Source organism: Carcharodon carcharias, chromosome 21 (assembly GCF_017639515.1).
Source record: "Carcharodon carcharias isolate sCarCar2 chromosome 21, sCarCar2.pri, whole genome shotgun sequence".
Classification (NCBI taxonomy): domain Eukaryota; kingdom Metazoa; phylum Chordata; class Chondrichthyes; order Lamniformes; family Lamnidae; genus Carcharodon; species Carcharodon carcharias.
The window spans coordinates 26,446,302-26,470,943 of NC_054487.1; the positions used below are offsets into that span (position 1 = coordinate 26,446,302).

General features: G+C 42.2%; 2 protein-coding genes across 2 annotated transcripts in view; one reads left to right on the top strand and one right to left on the bottom strand.

Annotated features, from left to right (window-relative positions):
• tmem121b (transmembrane protein 121B) overlaps positions 1-24,642 on the top strand; it is an 86,802-nt gene that overhangs the window by 44,035 nt on the left and 18,125 nt on the right. The window lies entirely within an intron of this gene.
• il17ra1a (interleukin 17 receptor A1a) overlaps positions 1-24,642 on the bottom strand; it is a 64,068-nt gene that overhangs the window by 12,572 nt on the left and 26,854 nt on the right. The window contains exons 5-10 of the mRNA XM_041215701.1: positions 23,556-23,682; positions 22,386-22,433; positions 21,676-21,827; positions 20,454-20,528; positions 12,264-12,336; positions 10,815-10,853 (exon numbers count right to left, since the gene is read on the bottom strand). Of these exons, the coding sequence (XP_041071635.1) occupies positions 10,815-10,853; positions 12,264-12,336; positions 20,454-20,528; positions 21,676-21,827; positions 22,386-22,433; positions 23,556-23,682 (514 nt within the window). The remainder of the gene's footprint in view (positions 1-10,814; positions 10,854-12,263; positions 12,337-20,453; positions 20,529-21,675; positions 21,828-22,385; positions 22,434-23,555; positions 23,683-24,642) is intronic.

A 24,642-nucleotide genomic window follows, 5' to 3' on the forward strand; every position in this document is an offset into this window, starting at 1 on the left:
TATTGTATTTATTTCCTCCCCACCTTTTGCCCCTTGACTATTTAGTATTTTTGGAATGCTATTAGTATCTTCTACGTGAAGACTTAAGCAAAGTGTTTATTCAACTCCTCTGCCATTTCCTGGTTCCCCATGATTATTTCCCCAGTCTCATTCTCTAAGGGGCCCATGTTCACTTTGGCCTGACTCTCTTTTTATATATTTAAAGAAGCTCTTACTGTCCGTTTTTATATTACTTGCTAGTTTACCCTCAAAGTTTATTTTCTCCTTCTATTATTTTGTTGGTCATCTTTTGTTGGTTTTTAAAACTTTCCCAATCCTCTGGCTTACTACTAATCTTTGCCACATTGTATGTTTTTTCTTTCAATTTGATACTGTCCTTAACTTCCTTTGTTAACCATGGTTGGTATATCCCCTTCCTTGAATCCTTCTTTCTCACCGGGATATATCTTTGTTGTGAGTCATGAACTATTTTCTTAAACATTTGCCATTGTTTGTCAACCGTTTTTTCTGCTAAACTGCTTTCCCAGTCCACTCCAGCCAACTCTGCCCTCATTCCATTGTAATTACCCTTATTTAAGTTTAGCACAGTTGTTTCCGACCCAGGTTTCTCATTCTCAAATTGGCTGCTAAATTCTACCATATTATGGTCACTGTTTCCTAGTGTGGCACCCAGAACTGTACACAACACTCCAGCTGAGGTCTAACCAGTGTCTTATATAAGTTCATTATAATCTCCTTGCTCTTGACCTCTAAGCTCCTATTAATGAAGTCTAGCATACTGTATACTTTAGAAACAGCTCTCTCTACCTGGCCTGTCACATTCAATGACTTATGTATATATACACTTAGGTCGCTATGCTCCTGTACACCCTTCAGAATAGTATGCTTTAATTTATACTGTTTCCCAATTTCTTTGTACCCAATTGTATCACCTCATACTTCTCCGCATTGAACTTCATCTGCAACCTATCTACCCACTCCACCAATGTGTCAATGTCCTTTTGAAGTTCTACACGGTTCTCCTCACAGTTTACAATTCTCCCAAGTTTTGTGTCATCCGCAAACTTTGAAATTATCCCCTGCACACCAAGATCTAGATCATTTGTTTATATATATATATATATATATATTATATATATATATATACACACATATATATATATATCTCTCCAGAAAAGCAAGGGTCCCAATATCGACCCCTGAGGAACTCTACTACGAAACTTCTTCCAGCCTGAAAAATACGCATTACTCTGTTTCCTATCCCTCAGCCAATTTTGTATACACATTGCTACTGTCGCTTTTTTCCATGACCTGTAACTTCCCTCATAAGCCTGTTGTGTGGCACTGTATCAAACACCTTTTGGAAGTCCACATACACCAAATCAATGGCCTTACCCTCATTGACCATCTCTGGTACCTCTTCAAAGAACTCCAGCATGTTACTTACACATGATTTTCCTTTAATAAATCCATGCTGACTCTTCCAAAGCAATCCACTTTTTTACATGTGATGATAATTCTATCCCAAATAGTTGTTTCTAGAAGTTTCTCCACCATTGAAGTTAAACTGACTGGTCTGTAGTTGCAGGGTAGATCTTTACAACCTTTTTTGAACAAGGGTGTGATGTTTGCAATTCTCCAGTCCTCCGGCATCTCCCCCAGGTCCAGGGAACATTGAATGATTATTGCCCCTGCAATTTCCACTCTCACCTCCTTCAATATTCTTGGATTCATCTCATCTAGTCCCAATGCCTTATTAACTTTCAGTACTGACAGCTTAACCAATACCTCCTCCTTATCAATTTTAAACCCTCCTAGTGACTGAATTTCCTCCTCTGGCCTGGGCAGCATCTGCCTTGTAGATAAAGACAGCTGCAAAGTAACACCTCAGCCATGCCTCTAGTCTCTGTGTAAATACCCTTTTTGGTCCATAATCGGCCCAACTCCTTTTACCAGCCCTTTACTACTGATGTGCTTATAGAATACTTTGGGGTTTCCTTTTATATTAGCTGCCAATCTTTTTTTATAATCCCTCTTTGCTCCTCATATTTTCTTTTTCAAATCCCTTCTGAACCTTATGTATTCAGCTTAGTTCTCAATTGTATTTGCTACCTGAAACCTGTTGTAAGCACACTTTTTCTTCCTTAACTTAATTTCTTTCTCCTTTCTAATCCAGGGAACTCTGGATTTGTTTGTCCTACCCTTCCCTTTTGAGGGAATATACCTTTACCGTGCCCAACCCATCTTCTCTTTGAAGGTAGTCTATTATTCAGCTACTATTTTTTCCACCAACCTTTGGTCTCAGTCTATCTGGCCCAACTCCATTCTTGCCTCATTGAATCCGCTCTCTGCCAGTTGATTATTCTTATTCTGTATTAACCAATGTCATTTTCCACCGTCATCCTAAACCTTATGATACAATGATCACTGACCCCCAAATGTTTTTTTATTCATTCACAGGATAGCTGGGCCAGCATTTATTACCTATCCCTAGTTGCCCTTGAAAAGGTGGTGGTGAACTGCCTTCTTGAACTGCTGCAGTCCATGTGGTGTAGGTACACCCACAATGCTATGAGGAAGGGAATTCCAGGATTTTGACCCTGCGACAGTGAAGGAACAGCGATATACTTCCAAGTCAGGATGCTGAGCGACTTGGAGGGGAACTTCCAGGTGGTGGTGTTCCATCTATCGGCTGCCCTTGTCCTTCTAGATGGTTGTGGTCGTGGGTTTGGAAGGTATTGTCTAAGGAGCCTTGGTAAATTCCTGCAATGCACCTTATAGATGGTACACACTGCTGCTATTGTGTGTCGGTGGTGGAGGGAGCAAATGTTTGTGGATGTGGTGCCAATCAAGTGGGCTGCTTTGTCCTGGATGGTGTCAAGCTTCTTGAGTGTTGTGGGAGCTGCACTCATCCATGCAATGGGGAATATTCCATTACACTCCTAGCTTAGAAACATAGAAAATAGGAGTAGGAGTAGGCCATTAGGCCCTTCGAGCCTGCTCCACCATTCTTTGTGATTGTGGCTGATCATCCAACTCAATAGCTTGCTCCTGCTTTCTCCCCATATCCTTTGATCCCTTTCGCTCCAAGAGCTATATCTAACTACTTCTTGAAAACATACCATGTTTTGGCCTCAACTACTTTCTGTGGTAGCGAATTCCACAGGCTCACCACTCCCTGGGTGAAGACATTTCTCTTCATCTCAGTCCAAAATGGTCTACCCCGTATCCTCAGACAGTGATCCCTGGTTCTGGACTTACCCACCATCGGGAACATCCTTCCTGCATCTACCCTGCCTAGTCCTGTTAAGAGTTTTATAGATTTCTATGAGATCCCTCCTCATTCTTCTGAACTCCAGTGAATATAATCCTAATCTCTCATATGTCAGTCCCGCCATCCCAGGAATCGGTCTGGTAAACCTTCGTTGCACTCTTTCTATAGCAAGAATATCCTTCCTCAGATAAGGAGACCAAAACTGCAAACAATATTCCAGGTGTGGTCTCACCAAGATATCCCTGCTCCTACACTCGAATCCTCTCGCTATGAAGGCCAACATACCATTTGCCTTCTTTACCGCCTCAATTTTCCCCTTCTTAATCAATCCCTTGGTCCTCCTTTGTTGAATTCTAAATTACTCCCAATCCTCAGGTCTGTTTTTTTTTAGCCAATTTGTATGCCTCTTCCTTGGATCTAATACTATCTCTAATTTCCGCTGTAAGCCATGGTTTGGCCACCTTTCCTGTTCTACTTTTGTGCCAGACAGGAACGAACAATTGTTGCAGTTCACCCATGCGCTCTTTGAATGTTTACCATTGCCCATCCACTGTCATCCCTTTAAGTAACGTTTCCCAACCATCATAGCCAACTTGCACCTCATACCATCGTAGTTTCCTTTATTAAGATTCAGGACCAGAATCAACTAAGTCACTCTCCATCTTGATGAAGAATTGTATCATATTATGGTCGCTCATCCCCAAGGGACCTTGCTCAACCCCCTCCTATGGCACCACCCCATGCCCATGCAAAAGATGTAACACCTGCCCCTTCACTTCCTCTCTCCTCACCGTCCAAGGGCCCAAACACTCCTTTCAAGTGAAGCAGCGTTTCACTTGCATTTCCCCCAACTTAGTCTACTGCATTCGTTGCTCCCAGTGTGGTCTCCTCTACATTGGAGACACCAAATGTAAACTGGGCGACCGCCTTGCAGAACACCTGCGGTCTGTCTGCAAGAATGACCCAAACCTCCCTGTCGCTTGCCATTTTAACACTCCACCCTGCTCTCTCGCCCACATGTCTGTCCTTGGCTTGCTGCATTGTTCCAGTAAAGCCCAACGCAAACTGGAGGAACAACACCTCATCTTCCGACTAGGCACTTTACAGCCTTCCGGACTGAATAGTGAATTCAACAACTTTAGATCTTGAGCTCCCTCCTCCATCCCCACCTCCCTTCTGTTTCTTCCCCCTTCCTTTTGTTTTTTCCAATAAATTATATAGATTTTTCTTTTCCCACCTATTTCCATTATTTTTAAATATTTTTAAATCTTTTATGCTCTCCCCACCCCCACTAGAGCTATACCTTGAGTGCCCTACCATCCATTCTTAATTAGCACATTCGTTTAGATAGTATCACCAACCTTAACACCTATGTGTTCTTTTGTTCTGTTGTCTGTGACATCTTTTGATGATCTGCTTCTATTACTGCTTGTTTGTCCCTACAACCACACCAACCTCCTCCACTTCTCTACCCCCATCCAAACTCACCCCCCCCACTCCACACACACACACCTTAAACCAGCTTATATTTCACCCCTTTCTTGGATTCACTCAAGTTCTGTCGAAGGGTCATGAGGACTCGAAACGTCAATTCTTTTCTTCTCCACCGATGCTGCCAGACCTGCTGAGTTTTTCCAGGTAATTCTGTTTTTGTTTTAGATTGCCAATTATTCCTTTCTCATTACATAATATCCAGTCTAGGATGGCCTGTTTCCTAGTTGGTTCCTCAACGTATTGGTCCAGAAAACCATCCCTTATACACTCCAGGAATTCCTCCTCTATGCTATTGTTACTAATTTGATTTGCATGGGTTTCTAATTTCCTGTTTAATGCCATTCCCAACATCGCCACTACTATTTGGGGGTCTATATACAACACCCTCTAACGTTTTTTGCCCCTTAGTGTTTCTCAGCTCTACCCATACAGATTCCACATCGTCGGAGCTAATATCTTTCCTCACTATTGCATTAATTTCCTCTTTAACCAGCAATGCAACTCCACCATCTTTTCCTCCTGATTCCCATCGATTCCAGTTTTGCTACCTGTTTATAGATTGGGATAATGGTAGTGTAAGCGGTAGTGAGGGTCAAGCGTTCCTAGATTGTGTTTAGGAGAATTTCCTACAGCAGTGTGTCCAACAAGAAAGGAGGCAATGCTAGACCTGGTTCTTCGGATTGAGGTGGGCCAAGTAACACAAGTGACAGCGGGGGAACAGCCTTGTCGACCCTGCAAAGTCCTTCTTACTAACATCTGGTGGCTAGTGCCAAAATTGGGAGAGCTGTCTCACAGACCAGTTAAGCAACAGCCTGACACAGTAATCCTCACAGAATCATACCTTAGAGATACTGTCCCAGACACCATCATCACCATCCCTGGGTATGTGCTGTCCCACCAAGAGGACAGACCCAGCAGAGGTGGCGGCACAGTGGTATACATCCAGGAGGGAGTTACCCTGGGAGTTCTCTACATCAACTGCAGACCCCATGAAGTCTCTTGGCATCAGGTCAAGCATGGGCAAGGAAACCTCCTAATGATTACCACGTTTCTCCCTCCCTCAGCTGATGAATCAGTGCTCCTCCATATTGAACATCACTTGGATGAGAAAGCACTGAGGGTGGCAAGGGCGCAGAATGTACTCTGGGTGGGGGACTACAATATCCATCACCAAGATTGGCTCGGTAGCACACTATTGACCGAGCTGGTCGAGTCCTGAAGGACATAGCTACTAGACTGGATCTGCAGCAGGCGGTGAGGGAACCAACAAGGGGGAAAAAACATACTTGATCTCATCCTCACCAACCTGCCTGCCGCAGATGCATCTGTCCATGACAATATCGGGCGGAGTGACCACTGCACAGTCCTGTGGAGACGGAGTCCCACTTTCACATTGAGGATACCCTCTATCATGTTGTGTGGCACCTACAACCATGCTAAGTGGGATAGATTTTGAACAAATCTAGCAACTCAAGACTGGGCATCCATAAGGCACTGTGGGCCATCAGCAGCAGCAAAACCGTACTCGAACACAATCTGTAACTTCATGGCCCGGCATATCCCCCCCGCTCTACCATTACTACCAAGCCAGGGAATAACCTTGGTTCAATGAAGAGTGCAGGAGGGCCTTCCAGGAGCAGCACCAGGCATACCTAAAAATGAGGTGTCAGCCTGGTGAAGCTATAACACAGGGCTACTTGCGTGCCAAACAGCATAAGCGGCAAGTGATAGACAGTGCGAAGTGATTCCACAACCAACAGATCAGATCTAAGCTCTGCAGTCCTGCTAATGGTGGTGGACAATTAAACAACTCACTGGAGGAGGAGATCCACAAAAATCTCCATCCTCAATGATGGTGGAGCCCAGCACATCAGAGCAAAAGATAAGGCTGACGCATTCGCAACAATCTTCAGCCAGAACTGCCGAGTGGATGATGCACCTTAGCCTCCTCTGGAGGTCTCCAGTATCACAGATGCCAGTCTTCAGCCAATTCAATTCACTCCATGTGATAACAAGAAAGGGCTGAAGGCACTGGATACTGCAAAAGCTATGGGCCCTGACAATATTCCGACAATAAAACTGATGACTTATGCTCCAGAACTTGCTGCACCTGTAGCCAAGCTGTTCCAATATAGCTACAACACTGGCATCTACCCGGCTATGTGGAAAAATGCTCAGGTATGTCCTGTACACAAAAAGCAGGACAAATCCAACCCAGCCAATTACCGCCCCATCACTCTACTCTTGATCATCAGTAAAGTAATGAAGAGGGGTATCAAGTAGCATTTGCTTAGCAGTAACCTACTCACTGATGTCCAGTTTGGGTTCCGCCAGGGCCACTCAGCTCCTGACCTCATTACAGCCTTGGTTCAAACATGGACAAAAGAGCTGTACTCCTGAGGTGATGTTACAATGACTGCCTTTGACATCAAGTCTGCATTGGACCGAATGTGGCATCGAGGAATCATGCAGTGTAACCTTGATTTAGACTTCATTACTTGCTCCCTTACTCTGACTCCATCTATTAACTTAATATTCTCTATTTTAGTGCTATCTGCATCTCCCAGCATTTGGTGTGCTCTGGTATTACTTTCTAATGTTCTCTCCTGGTTCCCACACCCCTGCTGAGTTAGTTTAAACCCTTCCCCCAACAGCACTAGCAAAATGTCCTGCAAGGAACTCAGTCCCAGTTCTGTTCAGTTGCAACCCGTCCGCTTGTACTGGTGCCATCTCTGCCAGAGCTAGTCCCAGTGTCCCAGAAATCTAAAGCCCTCCCTCCTGCACCATCTTTACAGCCATGCATTCATCTATCTTAGCTTCCTATTTATGTACACACTTGCATATGGCACTGGGAGTAATCTGGAGATTATTACTTTAGAGGTCCGGTTTACAAATTTTCTACCTAGCTCCCTAAATTCTGACCACATCCCCATTCCTACCAATGTCATTAGTACCAATCTGGACCACGACCTCTGGCTGTTTCCCTCCCCCACAAGAATGTCATGCATCTGTTCTGTGACATCCTTGACCCTCGCGCCAGGGAGGCAACAACTCATCCTGGAGTCATCTGGGCTGATGGCCGCAGAAACAGCTGCCTGTTCCCCTAACTAAAGAATCCCCTACCAGCACTTCCCTTCCGCTCTTCTTCCTCCTCTCCTGTGCAGCTGCGCCACCTGTGGTGCCACGGGCTTGGTTCTTGCTGCACTCCTCCAACGATCTATTGCCCTCACCAATATCCAGAATGGACAGCTGGTTAGTGAGTGGGACCTCTGGGGATTCCTGCACTACCTGCTTGTTTCCCTTGAACTGCCTGGCGATTACCCATTCCCTATCTGCTGCTTGCCCCAGCTCACGGTGTGATCACCTCTCTGAACGTGTTATCCACATAGTTCTCTGCCTCACAGATACACCTCAAAGACTCCAGCTGCCACTCAAGCTCTGAAATGCAGAGCTCAAGCTTGTGCAGCCGGTGACACTTCCTGCACATGGGCTTGTCTGGGTCACGAGAAGTGTCCACGACTTCCCACATGCTACAGGATGGGCATTCTGCTTGGCTGAGCTATCCTGCCATGCCTTAACCTTAAACCTTTAAATCACTTTTGTACTTAAACTTTAGTTACATTTACTTTAACCTTAATCTTGTACTATTAACTATAAACTGGAGATTAGTAGAAAGTAGAAATTCTTCACCCTTACTCACAAATCAGCTCTGTCTCCTTTGCCTATAAATTTTTACTTTCCTTGTGCTTGTTTAGGAATTTACGTTTCTGTACTCGTGCTGTTTTATCTCCCGAACTCTCGCTGTTTTATCTCCCGAATGCCCACTGTTTTAAATCCTGAACTCTCGCTGTTTTAACTCCTGAACTCTTGCTGTTTTATCTCCTGAACTCTCGCTGTTTTATCTCCTGAACTCTCGCTGTTTTATCTCCTGAACTCTCGCTGTTTTATCTCCTGAACTCTCGCTGTTTTAAATCCTGAACTCTCGCTGTTTTATCTCGCGAACTCTTGCTGTTTTATCTCCCGAATGCCCGCTGTTTTAAATCCTGAACTCTTGCTGTTTTAACTCCTGAACTCTTGCTGTTTTATCTCCTGAACTCTCGCTGTTTTATCTCCTGAACTCTCGCTGTTTTATCTCCTGAACTCTCGCTGTTTTATCTCCTGAACTCTCGCTGTTTTATCTCCTGAACTCTCGCTGTTTTATCTCCTGAACTCTCGCTGTTTTATCTCCTGAACTCTCGCTGTTTTATCTCCTGAACTCTCGCTGTTTTAAATCCTGAACTCTCGCTGTTTTATCTCGCGAACTCTTGCTGTTTTATCTCCCGAATGCCCGCTGTTTTAAATCCTGAACTCTTGCTGTTTTAACTCCTGAACTCTTGCTGTTTTATCTCCTGAACTCTCGCTGTTTTATCTCCTGAACTCTCGCTGTTTTATCTCCTGAACTCTCGCTGTTTTATCTCCTGAACTCTCGCTGTTTTATCTCCCGAATGCCCGCTGTTTTAAATCCTGAACTCTCGCTGTTTTATCTCCCGAACTCTTGCTGTCTTATCTCCCGAATGCCCGCTGTTTTAAATCCTGAACTCGCGCTGTTTTATCTCCTAAATACTGCAGGGATCTGAATACAGTCAAGATCTCAAGGATACCCCACTTCTGAACAATAAGACAGTCAGCAAAAACAAGACAACAACAATTTTTATGCCAAATGAAATAAGAAAGTGACCTTGGTAAGAATTCTGGATGAGTTGGAAGAAGTAAATCATGATGCCAAAGAACGATTGATTCACAATCAGAGGGAATTCAATGGCTACACAGCCTGAAACTAAGGACATCAATAAAGAGTTTTCTTTGAATGAAAAAATATGTTGCAACTGAAAATTAAAATGACAATTTGGAATCAGCAAGGATTTGGCTAACTGGTTTGAATTGAGAAATTCCCTAACAAACTGGAAATCAAAAACTCATTTGAACTGACTGCAACATTATATGCTTTGACAGCAAATGAACTCTGTGAAATGACTAATATATCAGCCACTAGGAGTAAGAGTGATCTTTTTCTAGAAAGGATGCCAGACCTGCTGAGTTTTTCCAGCACATTCTGTTTTTATTTTTGAAACAGCTATCCAATTAGTCCCATTCCACTGTTCTTTCCCTAAAGCCCTACAAGTTCTTCCACCTCAAGGATTTATCCAATACCCTTTTGAAACTTATTGAATTCTGCTTTCGCCGCCCTTTCAGGCAGTACATCCCAGATGATCATACTTGCTGCGTAATGTTTTTCCTCTCCTGCCACTCTGGTTCTATTGGCAATCACCATAAATCTGTGTCCTCTTATTATTGCCCCTTGTGCCATTGGAAATGGAGTAAATGAGGAGAAACTATCATAACCCTTTTGAACACCAATCACATCACCCCTTAGCCTTGGAGAAACCCAGGTTTCTCTAGTCTTGCCGTCTATTATTATAATAAATCTCATCAGCACCCTCTCTAAGGTCTTGACATCCTTACAGAAGTGTGGTGCCCAGAATTTTCTTCAATCTCTCTTGGGATGTGGGCATCGCTGGCAAGGTCAGCCATTTGTCACCATCCCTGATTGCCCTTGAACTGAGTGGCTTGCTAGGCCATTTCAAAGGGCAGTTAAGAGTCAACCACATTGCTGTGAATCTGGAGTCACCAGGTAAAGATGGCAGATTTCCTTCCCTAAATGACATTAGTGACCAGTTGGGTTTTTATGACAATCAATGATCACTGAGATGAGCTTTATATTCCAGGTTTATTAACTGAATGCCAGTTCCACCAACTGCCATTGTTGAGATTTGAATCCATGTCTGCTAAGCATTAGCCTGGGTCTCTGGATTATTAGTCCAGCGACATTACCACTGTGCCACCAACTCCCCTACTCTGTGTTAGGATTTCATTTGCCATGTGTCTGTCCATTTCAACAGTCCATTTTATGTCCTCTCAAGTGCTATCACTTACAACAGGTAAGTAATGAGATTATGCTCACTCATTCAATACTATACTTTCAAAACAAGAGTTCTGTTCAACCCACCTGGAGTTGATAGTGTTGGCAATTCTGGTGAAGGTTCTCCTGGAAGAAGTATAATCCAAACAGTATTAGAAACATACAAAAAATAAACATGCAGTTGGGCAACACAGATAGAAATGCCTTTCACTTATAAGCCCTGGGCTTGAAATTGACCCAGACTGATGGGCTGAAAGTCTCACTCGAAACTGTAAGGATTCAGTGTGACATGAGTTGGGGACTGGCTCAGCAACAACTTGCATTTATACAGAGCTTTAAACACAGGAAAACATCACATGGCACTTCATAAAGGTATAATCAAACAAAAGTGTGTGCAAAGGCAGAAGGAGATTTTGGGAGATGTGACTAAAAGCTGGATCAGACAGCAGATTTTAAGGAGAGTTTCAGAGGAGGCGAAGAGGCTTGAGGGGCAGCGGGGTTTATAGGTACGGAATTCCAGAGGATATAGCATATGGTTGAGGATATAGTTAGGAAAGCTCCAACAACATTGGGCATAGGGTGTACAAAAGGCTGGAGTCAGAGGAATGAAGGTTTTTGTTGGTGGGGGGTGGGGTCGTGGTAGTTGTGAAATGGGAACAGTTAGGGAAGAGTGAGATCATGAGGATGCTTAAACATGAGGGTGAGAAGTTAAATTTAACACCTAGAGGAACCAGGATAATGAGCAAGCAGGTTTTAGGACAGCAATGCATACAGCAGCTGTGGTGTGGATGAGTTAAGGTTTATGGTGGAGTTTGGGAGACAAGCCAGGGCAGCAGGGAATAATCAGGTTGGGAAATGATGAAGGTATGGATGAAGGTTTAGGGAGCAAATGGATTGAGGCAGTGGTGGAGAGGGGAAACAGTATGGAGTTAGAAATAGGAGGTCTTTGTGATGACAAGCATATGGAGTCTGAAGCTCAGCTCAGGGTTGAACAAGACATTGAGATTTCCAAAAGCACAGTTCAGCATGAAGCAATGGCTGAAGAAGAGGGCAGAATTGATGAGGTTATGAGCCAAACACAATGGCTTCAGTCTTCTCAAAGTTTAACTGGAGGAAATTGCAGCTCAACCAAGATTGGATAAGTTAGAAAAGCAGTCTGCCAACATAGAGCTGTGGAGGGAGGGCCAATAAGTTAGTGGAAAAATAAGTTTGGTGTCATCAACATACATGTGGGAACTGACCTTAAACCTATGTAACAATATTGTCAAGGAGAATCATATGATTGAAAAAGAGTTTTGCTTCAGGACAAAGAAAATTACTAGCCCTTTGGGCTCATAGATTTCAAAGTCCATTATATTATTCAAGTGAATAACTGCTCCTGAACTTTGCTTCTCTGCAATTTCAGAGGGTCATTCATAACCCTGGAGTATGCTTTCTATGAGTCATTGCTCAAACAGGCCAGAAGGTAGGGTGGGGAAAAGAGGGGTTGTGCAAAGATTACGGAGTAATATAAATACCTTTGCTTAAATGCCTTACCGTCAATAATCATCAATATTTTTTTTGTAAATCTTGTGCAGTCATTGTCGCAATCAATGAAAAATGGCTGAATCTGAAACAAAGACAAAAGTGTTATTTAGAGATGTTTCAGCAATTTTCAACAGGATGCTGAGGGGGTTGAGGCATTAGGGCTTCTGTTAAGTAAAGGATTTTATAAAATGCATTTGAAAGGCTACTTTGAGATCCGATTTCTACTTGATATCATTATAGGTTTTGAGAGCCAAGCTGCTCAAGAAAGCAAGCTGAGTTTCCCGTTAGACACAATTCCTGCCCAAGAATGTACTGAGCACAACCTGCCCTCAACACTTCGTGAAGAAACAAAGGGATTTGGATGAGCATGTACATTAAGTACAAAAACAATCAAGAAGACTCAGGATGTTGGCCTTTATCGCAAGGGGATTGGAATTTAAGAGTGAGGAAGTAATGCTTCAACTGGTCAGGTCCCATCTAAAGTACTGCAACAAGTTTTGCTTCTCAGGAGAAGTACATTAGCCTAGATTTTGTCATCAGCAATGAAGGAACAGCACTTGCCATTTACAAAAATGACAGCTCCCCACATACTTTTCATGGGCTTCTGAGCAGGCTTGCTGTCATTGGACATCTGATCCAGTGTGGCATCCTCTAGAGGGTGGTGTGCATGAGTAGTGCAAGCAGCAGCATGGCACTGCAATCGGATTGATGAATTCTTACTGAGCCAAGTGGAGTCTAAACCAGGAAGTATAAATCAGATTTAAATCATGCACAAAAAGCAAAATAAAAATTGGGATAGAAATATAAGATTAAGAGGGGAAAAATAAGACAGTACAAATGAGTTTAATTTGTTATTTAAAAATTCTCCAATGCTAATTCAATTCTAAAGGAATGAGACTTTGCACCTTTAAAGCTAAGTTTTCCAAGACCAGAGAAGTTGGTTTGCAGTAATCATGATTTATGCACTTATGCCTGAATCACCTTCTTCAATGAAGAGCGCAGGAGGATGTGCCAGAAGCAGCACCAGGCATATCTAAAATTAGGTGTCAACCTGGTGAAGCTACAACACAGGATTACTTGCATACTAAACAGCAGACACAGCGTGTGATAAGCAGAGCTATGCAAGCCCACAACCAACGGATCAGATCTTAGCTCCTTAGCTCCGCAGTCCTGCCACCTCCAGTCATGAATGGTGGTGGACAACTAAATAACTAACTGGAGGAGGAGGCTCAAAAATATCCCTCTCCTCAATGATGGGACAGCTCAGCACATCAGAGCAAAAGACAAAGGCTGAAGCATTTGCAGTTATAAAGTTAGCATGAAGGTACAGCAAGTCAAAGTCAGTATGTAGGTACAGCAAGTGATTAGGAAGGCAAATGGAATGTTGGAGTTTACTGCAAGAAGAATGGAATATAAAAGTAGGGAAGTTTTACTGCAGCTGTACAGGGCTTTGATGAGACTACATCTGGGATACTGTGTGTGGTTTTGGTCTCTTTATTTAAAAAAGAGGTATCATTGCTTTAGAAGCTGTTCAGAGAAGGTTCACTGGACTCATTCCGGAGATGAAGGGGTTGTTTATGAAGAAAGATTGAATAAGTTAGGCCTGTACCCATTGGAGTTTAGAAGAATGAGAGGTGACCTTACTGAAACGTAAGTTTCGAAGGGGACTTGATAGAGTGGATGTTTCCTCTTGTGGGAGAAATTAAAACTAGCGTCATGGTTAAAAAATAAGGAGTCCCTTTTAAGAAAGAGATGAGGAGAAAATTTTTCTCCCAAAGGATCAATGGTGTGTGGAATTCTCTTCTCCAGCAATTAGTGGAGGCTTGGGCATTGAATTTATTAAAGGCAAAAGTTAGGCAGATTTTTGTTAAGCAAGGCAGGCAAGGATTTTGGGGGCAGACAGGAAAATGGAGCTGAGACTACAACCAGGTCAACTATGATCTTATTGAATGGTAAAGTAGGCTCGAAGGGCCAAATGGTCTACTCCTGCACCTATGTTCCTATGGAGGGTCCATCTTGGCCTACTCCTGACGTCCCCAGCATCACTGATGCCAGTCTTCAGCCAATTCAATTCATTCCACATGACATCAAAAAACAGCTGAAGGCACTGGATACTGGAAGGCCATGGGGCCTGACAACATTCTGATAATAGTACTTACGACTTGTGCTTCAAATCAAGCTGGGCCCCTAGCCAAATTGTTCCAGTACAGCTACAGCACTATCGTCTATGATGTGGAAATGTAGAAATTTGTCCAGGTGTGTCCTGTCCACAAAAGCAGGAAAAATCCAATCCAGCCAATTACCGCCCTTTCAGTCTACTCTCAACCATCAACAAAGTGATGGAATGGGTCATTGATGGTGTGATCAAGCAGCACTTACTCAGCAAGAACCTGCCCACTGACACTCACTTTGGGTTCTGCCAGGGTTGCTCAGTTCCTGAACTCATTACAGCCTTGATCCGTACATGGACAAAAGAACTGAACTCCGGAGGTGAGGTGAGAGTGATAGCCCTTGACATCAAGGCAATTTTTGACCAAGTGACATCAAAGAGTGATACCGCAACTGAATTCAATGGGAATCAGGGGGAAATTCTCCACTGGTTGGAGTGTATATAATGTGATTGGAAATTATTATTTTTTTAAAAATAGACTTTTAGTCTGTGGGTGCGGCTTAATTGGATTAAAGCCAGCTAGTCTGGGTGCTTTGATGTATATTAGTTTTAAGATGTACAAGAGGTAGAATGCATTTACATTTTGTTGAATAGAGCATTCAAGAAGGGGACTGAATTCTGGCACCTAGTTAGCAGAGACCAAGCAATATGTTTATATTACTAATAAATCTGGTACTATGAAAGGTGTTTTATTGTTAGAAGATGTGGAGTTCAAAAGGGCTGGTACACAATGAGCATTTACATTCAATGAGATATGGTGGGTATAACTGATAGTAGTTTAGTGTGTGCAGGGCAGAAGCAATGTAAGATCAAAGCCTGTAAGCTTGCCACTGTGTCTGCAAAGGAACCAAAGTGAAAGGAACCTCATTTTGAATTTGTACGGTGAAAATGATTTGCCTGGTGTCTGCTCAAAGTCTATGAGTTGCTGTTGCCTTAATGGAGATTAGTCTGGAAATTTAAGTTATGATAGTAGTAATTTGTAGCCATGTGTATGTGTTTAATGTGTTGTAACTTAACAAAATGTTTCATTTAATTTAATATAAAACCTCTCATGAACTGGTGGTCTGATTTCTGAATTTAGAGCTGCATCTCAAACATACCACTTAAAATATAGGTTATGACAGTTGTTTAAAGTTTCTCTCTGGGATTTTTAAAAAACTCAGCTTTACCAACTGTTGGGTCATAACATGGAGTCATACCTAGCACAAAAGAAGATGGTTATGGTTGCTGGGGGTCAAACATCTCGAGTCCCAGGACATTGTTGCAGGAGTTCCTCAGGGTAGTGTTCTAGTCCAAAACATCTTCAGCTGTTGCATCAATTACCTTCCCTCCATTATAAGGTCAGAAATGAGGATGTTTGCTGATGATTGTACAATGTTCAGCATCATTCATGACTCCTCAGATACTGAAGGAGTCCTTGTCTATATGCAGCAAGGGTGGGACAACATTTAGCCTTGGGCTGGTAAGTGGCAAGTAAGATCCATGCCACACAAGTGCCAGGCAACGATCAGCTCCAATGAGAAAATGTAACTGTCTCCCCTTGACATTTAATGGCCTTATTATCGCTGAAACCCCCACTATCAAGTTCCTGGGGGTTACCATTGACAGAAACTGAACTGGACCAGACATACAAATACTGTAGCTACAAGTGCAGTTCAGAGGCTGGGAATTCAAGTAACATACATTCTGACTCCCAAAAACTTGTCCATAACCTACAAGGCACAAGTCAGGAATGTGATGGAATACTTGCCTAGATAAATACAGCTCCAATGACACTTAAGAAGCTTGACACCATCCGAGACAAAGCAGCCTGCTTGACTGGTGCCCCATCCACCACTTTAAACACTCACTTCCTTCACCACCAATGCACAGCAGCAGCGTGTACCATCTACAAGGTGCACTGCAGCAGTTCATCAAGGCTACTTCAACAGCACCTTCAAAACCCACGACCTCTACCACCTGGGTGGACAAGGGCAACAGATGCATGGGAACGCCACCAGCTGTAAATGCCCCTCCAAGTCAAACAGTATCCTGACTTGGAAATATATCGCTGTTCCTTCACTGTTGCTGTGTCAAAATCCTGGAACTTCCTTCCTAACAACACTGTAGATGTACCTACACTACATGCAGCAGTTCAAGAAGGTGGCTCACTACTACCTTTTCAATGACAATTAGGGATGGACAATAAATGCTGGCCTAACTAGAGACACCCACATCCCATGAAAGAATAAATAAAACTGCAGCAGCCGTAAAGCTTCTTTGAAATAAGAAGTGCTAGAAATATTTGGCAGGTCAAGCTGCATTTGTGGAGAGAAACAGGATTAACCTTTCAGGTTGGGATGACCTTTCATCAGAGCCAGGACTCAAAGGGCCAGGCTCAAAGTTTTTATTTGTGAAGTAAGGTTGCATAAAGCTGGCTTAATAGTTGGTTGATGGATTATCTAATCAAGGTCTTTAAAATGATAAATTTGGACACAGAAACTATTTCTTTTGGTGGGGAGTCAAGAATAAGAGGGCATAATCTTAAAATTTGAGCTAGAACATCAAGATGTGAAATCTGGAAACATTTTTCATGCAAAAGGTAGTGAAAGGCTGCAACTCGCTTCTCCAAAAGACAAAGCTTGGCAGACTGAAATTTTCAAGACAGAGATCAACAGACTTATAACACTTAAGGACATCAAGGGTTATGGAAAAAAGGCAGATGAATGGAATTAAGGCATGGGTCAACTATGATCAAATAGAATGGCAAAACAGGCTCCAGGGATATGGAGCAAAGGTGGACAAACCAAAGAGGCCAGCCAGTCCAAGCTGGCCAAAGTTCAAAGGAATAGACTACAGAGCTGTATCAGCATGTCCAATGGCACCCACTGCTCTCCAGATTTATCTCAATGAGATCAAAGACAAATTTAGAAAGCGCTCGAGTTTCTCCCTTCTCTTGCAAATCCAGCATGTTGACAATTTTGTGCCTTTCATCAGTCACTGCAAATTTTAGATCTGAATCACTGAGCAATACCGCAGGGGAACTGTGAGGAGTGATACAGACTTGACACATTAACTCTGTTTCTCGCTCCACAGATGCCACCGGACTTGCTGAGTTTTTCCAGCATTTTCTGTTTTTATACCATAGGAGAACTCCTAGTTTCATTTTTAAAAAAGGTTAAGGGTCATAAAATTCAGCTAAAGTCTTGCTGAAAACTGTTTCTCAATAATTTTTGGGATTAGGGAGAGAGCAAAGCAAGAAAACCCATTGCAATAATTACTTACAAACAACATGATGATAAGCTTTGACAGAATCAGCAGATTTATAAAGTCTATATACAGGTAACACGAAATGCAATACTCTGTAGCAACTGATGTGTCCCTTTAAAGCCACAAATGGTGATAGCTGAGCTTATGAAAGTAAATTAGAGCTAGGTGGTCTCAACAGATTAATTTACAATCAAACTGGTTTTCTTTTTTCCCCCAAATGGTTGCCAGAAAATTGTTTGCATGACACCTGAAGTGTGATATTTAAATCACAAAACCTTTGTGTGCTGAAGAGTATCCCTGTGGCTCACAGTAATTTGGATAACACACTGGTTTTTAATCACAGGTTTAGTTCTGTTAAGAGATACTGGGAGGGGGTTGGAGGACAGGTGAGTTTCCATGAGTGTTGTACTGATAGCCCACTGTTCTTTGCCAGTAGAGCCATTTCGCAGACTGAAATAGTTTTGTTAGTTTCAGTTCAGTATCACTTGCATTTTAAGATTATTTTGCACCTAATAAAATGCAACATAGGCATACCGTTCCAAGTGTATTAGTAACTGATCTCTTGTGACATTGTTCACGGCAAGTCAGATGATACACTATTTTATTGTTATACCATGCAATGCAAAGAATTGTGTTCTGCTAGAAGGTGGGGTAGTATCCATTTCAAGGTCACAAATTTCAAATATTAATTAAAAATCCATGACAGATCATTCAGACTTACTCATTCTTTTTTGGTCTGGAACTCTGCAAATTAGAACATGCTTGTCAGTTTACATTTCCAGCTGAGAAGGTATGATAAAATTGTGTCACATCTGTAACAGTGTAGAGTCTGCAGTGATACCTGTGGATGCAGATATACCATTTCTAATATATTACTAGCAAATCTTGTTCAGAGCAAGTTGTAAGTCAGAGCAAGTGTTGTTTTATAAGGTTGAATTTTACTGCCCCCCCCGGGGGCAGGGAGGGAGGTGGGGGGTGCAGGGGACAGGTAAAATTGCGTGGATCTATGTTGGATCAGCTCCTGACCAAGTCGCATCATCAAGGAATTTTACCGATCGGGGGACTTGAATTGGAAAGGCTGTTGTCCCCCCTCAAATTTACACACTTAAAAAGGGACATACTAAGGGCTAATTTACCATGCCATTGATATTTTGCCAACTTTGGATCTATCCCCCACTGCATGTGGACGCCACCAGATAAGTGTAGGCAGCTCAGTGGCAACCTGATGGAGGTAAGGGTTTTTAAAGCAAAGAGGGGATCGCAGGAAGAGAAGGTAGCCCCTGTGATTTCCCCAGAGCATTTTCCCCTCCAGCAGTCAGCTCTTATTTAAAGGATTTTGTTATCCTTCCTGAAGGCAGCAGGTCTCCAGCGTGCCTCTGCAATCGCCACCATTCCTGGTGGAGTTGCCGAGGCTGCTAGTCTTCTGATTGGCCTGGCAATTCTCGGGGGTGGGCTGTCATCATGAACAGGACAGTAGCCTCGGCAGCAGCCACTTAATTGGCTGCTGCCTGTAAAATTCAATGACATGCATTTCCTCCTGATGTTGGGCCATCCATCCATCCAATCGGTAAAATTCCACCCATAATCTCAGGAACATTATACTAATTAAACTATGGGTGTTTGACTCCTCAAGGCTAAAAGTCTAATTGCGTAAGCAAAACTGGGTTGACAGAGATGAATTGAAAGGCTGCAGATTTATTTTTGCTTTTGTTTCAGATTTCCAGCATCCGCAGTATTTTGCTTTTATCCTATGTATCTGATGGCCATCTGTTCCAGTACTGGGATTGTTCCCTGCACCCAGATCACACTGGGTCTATCCAACATCAGTCACTTGAAGCGTGACAGGCAGCAAATACATCTTAGATGTGCCGCTTTTAGGTTTCATAGAATCATGCTGCATGTTTGCAAATGACATCTGAAAAGCATCCCATGCAGTTTTAGGTCTCTACATCTTGAAAATAAACCATACAGATGTGAAGATAACTTGTTCTTGATCTGTTGCTAGCTATTACATCTGAAGATTCTCATGGTCTAATATGGACCAGTGTAAGTAAGAGTCACTCTGAAGGAATCAACTTAGCAACAGGAATGTATTGCAGAGCAGTCAGATTCTTGTTCACACATGACCATACACTGGAAATGACTAATTTAGTTCCTCCCTCCACCTTGGGACATGTTGGGCTGTAACACAGAGTAACATGATTTACAATGGGTTTGAACACTTCATTTCACAGTGCTATATGGTGGTGTTGCAACATATTTTGCTGGTGTGTTACTGATTATCTATAACTTCACACTCGCAACTGTTGATGCATTATTCATCCCACTGGGCATCATTAAATGGAAGGATTTGTCATGGTGCATTTTAACATCATCACTGTATCAAATGCATCTGCCATTGAGCCTGCAATTGTTAATGCACAATTTTCTAACATATTAGACATTTCATTATTAAGCCAAAAAGGAAAAACTTTTGGGCCCACCACTTGGAATTAATGTTTGACAGACAGACCAGACATCATAACCCATGAACCACCATGTCATTGTCATTTGTGATCAAATTCAAGTGCTGTCCCCTTACAAAGGGTTTCATTTCAGATTGACATTTCACAGCAACATACCCATAGAGTTTATCAAACTAAAGACACATTTTATGCCGACAATGTTTGCATTCCAGCCTCTTACCCCACAAGTAAAATTAAACAATTTAACCCTTAAATTCCAGAGATTAAGCAATACATTTAACCAGAAATCTTGAGCGGATCTCTGAAATTTCTTACCTCAATATTATAAGCCATGCAGCTTTGCATCCAGTTTTCAGTTGAAAAGGTTACATTGGCTTTTTGTTCAGTTTCCTTTAACAAAAAAAAAGTTAGAATAAGACCCTTCGCTGAAAGTTTCACCTATCTCCAGAGAATTGTTGTCTTCTCTAGACGTTCCATTCTGTTTTCTGGAGAAAGGATATAATGCTCCAATAATAGGCACCAGCACATTCCCAGCTGACCCACAAAAGTAATCAAAGGTTAATCCATGGTTAACTCATCCTGAAGTTGCCTAAAGAGCCACCTCTTCAAGAGAAGCAAACCTTACAGATTAGCCATGATCTCATTAAGTAACAGAACAGGCTGGAGGGGCTGAATGACCTACTCTTGTTCCTAATGAGTGGAAATAAATGCTGTGTGAAAATATATAAAATCACATGTACATGATGTCACCATGATGATCCTGGCTCCCTGTGCCCAAATGCAAAAAGGGTCAAACACTTTTTTCATGAAATACTTCCCTAAAAAGGGATTCTCAGTTGACCTTAATTCTCTTACAGGTGGCTGGAACTTGTTTAAAATGAACAAAAGGAATTTAGTAATAGTTGAACTTGGAATTCAAAGTTGTGAATCTAAATTGGGAGTATAGTGTCACTGTTTGAGTATTCCTTTATCCATGACAAATCTGGAAGTTATTTTTATATCATATCTGTGCTGAACCCTACAAAATATAGGCAAATAAAGAATCTGTACATTTGTTTAAATCTACATATTTACTGTGGTGTTAAGAGGTAACTTCATTTCAATATTATTTTATTATGTACTGGCAGCAGATTGTTGAGCTGATATAGGGCAACAAACCCACTGAATCAACTGCTGCGATACTTGTCAAACAAAAGTTAACTTATCAAATAAAGATCAGTAATACTAGCACAGAAGGGGAAAAATCATCAATTTAGACCTTTGATCCTACTAAATAAGTAAATCTTTTGCAAAGAAAAAATAGCTGAAAATACACAACACCTGAAAGAGAAAAGACAGGCTGATGTTGTGATGAAGGGTTTCTATCTGAAACACTATCTTTCACCTTTTCAGATACTGACTGAGCAGTTATGGATATCCAGTGTTTACTTTCTCCATTCCAGAATTTGAGCATCTGAATGTTTTTCTTTGTAAACAAATCTTCTGATTGTGTTGAAGTAAATACAAAAGCTACATAAAAATCAGCATAAGGTTTTACCTTCAAGATACACTGTTGGTTGCAGCGCTTCCCATCTGAACCATGACTACTCAAACAGACACGGTATTTATTGGCGTACTTGCCAGCTTGGAAGAAGATGGTTGTCTTCATCTCACTTATGGTGTGTGTGATATTGGGGTTCCATATACTCCCTGTTGACAGTAAATGCAGAAAGAAGTGGGAAAATAACAACACCTTACACGATAATAGTATCTGCCAAATAACCACAGGCACCATATGTGATATCATCAAAATCTAATGTCTTCCATGTCTTTTCCCCTGCCCGATTTGACCTATACCCTCAGTCAAGCAATAACCACGGCATAATACCAACCACTGTGTATCAGATACTATGGGCCAGGTTTTCATTTTGAGTTGGGACACCAGCCTCAAGATAATTTCTGGGTTTGGTCCTGTGCAGCTTTGGCATGACACACGCTTTGTGATTTTTAAATGTAAATGAAAGGCCACTTAATGGCTAAAGGGGAAAGAAGGGATGAGTGGGAGATGATGAGGAGAGGATGGGGAGGCAAGAAGGGGAAGGGGGAGGGAAAAGGGAAGGGGTGGAAGGGGTGAAGCGGGGAGAGAGGAGGAGGGGGAGGGTAGGGGATGGGGAGAGGGTGCGGTGGAAGGGGAGGAGGTGGAGGAAGGAGGAGTAGGGAGTGAGTGGAAATTTGCCTGAGTGTATCTTTAAAGTAACCTTCACTTACCTCTACGTTTGCAGATCTCTGTATATTTGATTCGATCATCCTTACAACCTACAGAAAAAGTTCAGGTTAGCTTGCCCTCTATCAGGATAAAAGCAAATTACAAGCTGCTCTGAAACTTCGCAAAATGCAAAAATGAATGGTGTTTTACTGGAATTAATTGCCTAGCTTCACTACACAACTGGGCCTGAAAGGACTATACTGGGATTCCTGTTATCTGTGAGACTGTTCCCATCAAGTATCATTCAAAGCTTCTCACATCTGATAAATCACCCAGAGATGGAAATGAAGATGTTCGTGCTCTCACTCAATTCCTGTTCCTCATTTCCCACAGTTAGTCATATCTATTTGATAAACTTGTTTGCATGAACACAATGCAGAAGATACACTGAAAGATGGTGCTCATATGACACAGTTGCATTTTCAAAATTACTTATTACAAAATTGGACAATAGATGTAAATCTTCCCTGTCACTGAGTGACTTACTCTCAAATTTTCTAAATCATTAAATCCAATCTACTCAAACACTGCCTCTAAAATCTCTGGAAATGGTCTAATCTGGACAGGTGAAAGAAAGTAAACTATGAAAAAATGAGAACACAAAATGTTTTCAGATATAACCTTGATCCCAGTGACTGAGTTAACCATTAACTAGAATATTAGCCTACTCTAATTTTATATTAAGAATCAAAACAAAGAGTCTCACCACCAATAACACTTTATAGCATTAAACATTATGAATAAATGAATTTCTCTTTATTTATTTCTGTATATCTCTGAAACTTATTGTTTAAAAAGTGAATCTTGACATAATTCGGTGGTGTTTTGCAGGAGGTTCAGATCATGACGGGGTGAAGGAGCTGAAATGCCACAAGCGCTAAAGTATAACTGTTAGTGACTATCTATTGCTTAAGCAAATCAGTAACTCCTCCCAGCTGGCACCATGTGCGGTTGTGAGAACACACCAGATACTTCCCAACAAATCATTATTTGGCAAACACTGTGCATCCTTTCAGCAGCAGCCTCGGCTGTTCACCTGGCCACAGGAGATGCACAACCCAATAAGATCTATGCAAGAAGGACGCAATATGGGATTTGAAAAGAAGAAAGCAAAAGTGGTGACATTTTCCAGTAATAGTGCACCACCAACACTAGCAACTGGGTAGACGCACCAGGCACAATAAAAATGAATACTTCGCAATCATTATCTTGATTGATGTTGGCTCTTGGTAAACTGCATGCAGACACCTTGTAGGTCTGCTCTGGTTCCGCCACAAATCTCTCCAGGGAGAAAGTCCACTGCAAGAGAACACACACAATCAACTGCTTTCAGAAACGATTCTATACTCTTTACACATCCAGACTTGGAATAATCAACTAAGATCACCTTTAACTGTTTGAGTACTATTGCCTTAGTTAAGACTTTCTCATTGCTCAGCATATTATACATGCCAAGCATGAAGAATAGCAAAACTTACCAACTTTGCCAGAAAAACTGAAATTTTAACTGTCCCAAATATTGGCTGTACACACAAAGATAGACTGAAAAATGCAGCAGATCATGGGATCATAACTTAAGCTGCAAGTGTGTCCTACAATCATTTTTTTTTATTCGTCCCTAGGATGTGGGCGTCACTGGCAAAGCCAGCATTTGTTACCCATCCATAATTTCCCTTGGGTAGGGTGTGGGGGTGAACCACCTTCTTGAACCACTGCAGTCCATGTGCTGTAGGTAAATCCACAGTTTGGTTAGGAAGGGCATTTCAGGATTTTGACACAGCAACAATGAAGAAATGGCGATATAGCTCCAAGTCTGGATTGTGTGTGACTTGGAGGGAACTTACAGGTGGTGGTGCTTCCATGTGTCTGCTGTCCTTGTTCCAGGTGATAGAGATCACAGGTTTGGAAGGAGCCGCCAAAGAAGCCTCAGCAAGCTGCTGCAAAGCATCTTGTAGATGGTACACACTGTACTGGTGGTGGAGGGAGTGACTGTTGGTTGATGAGGTGCTGATCAAGTGGGCTGCTTTTTCTTGGATGGTGTCAAGCTTCTTGAGTGTTATTGGAGGAGCATTCATCCAGGCAAGCGAGGAATATTTCATCACACTCCTGATGTGCCATGTAGATGGTTCCAGGGTTGACCATAAGGACAGTTCATTTGGGTTTAGCTCTCAAACCCACGATCTTAACCACCTAGAACAGCAAGGGCAACAGGTGCACTGGAACACCAGCACCTCGAAGTTGCTGCCTCAAGTCACACAT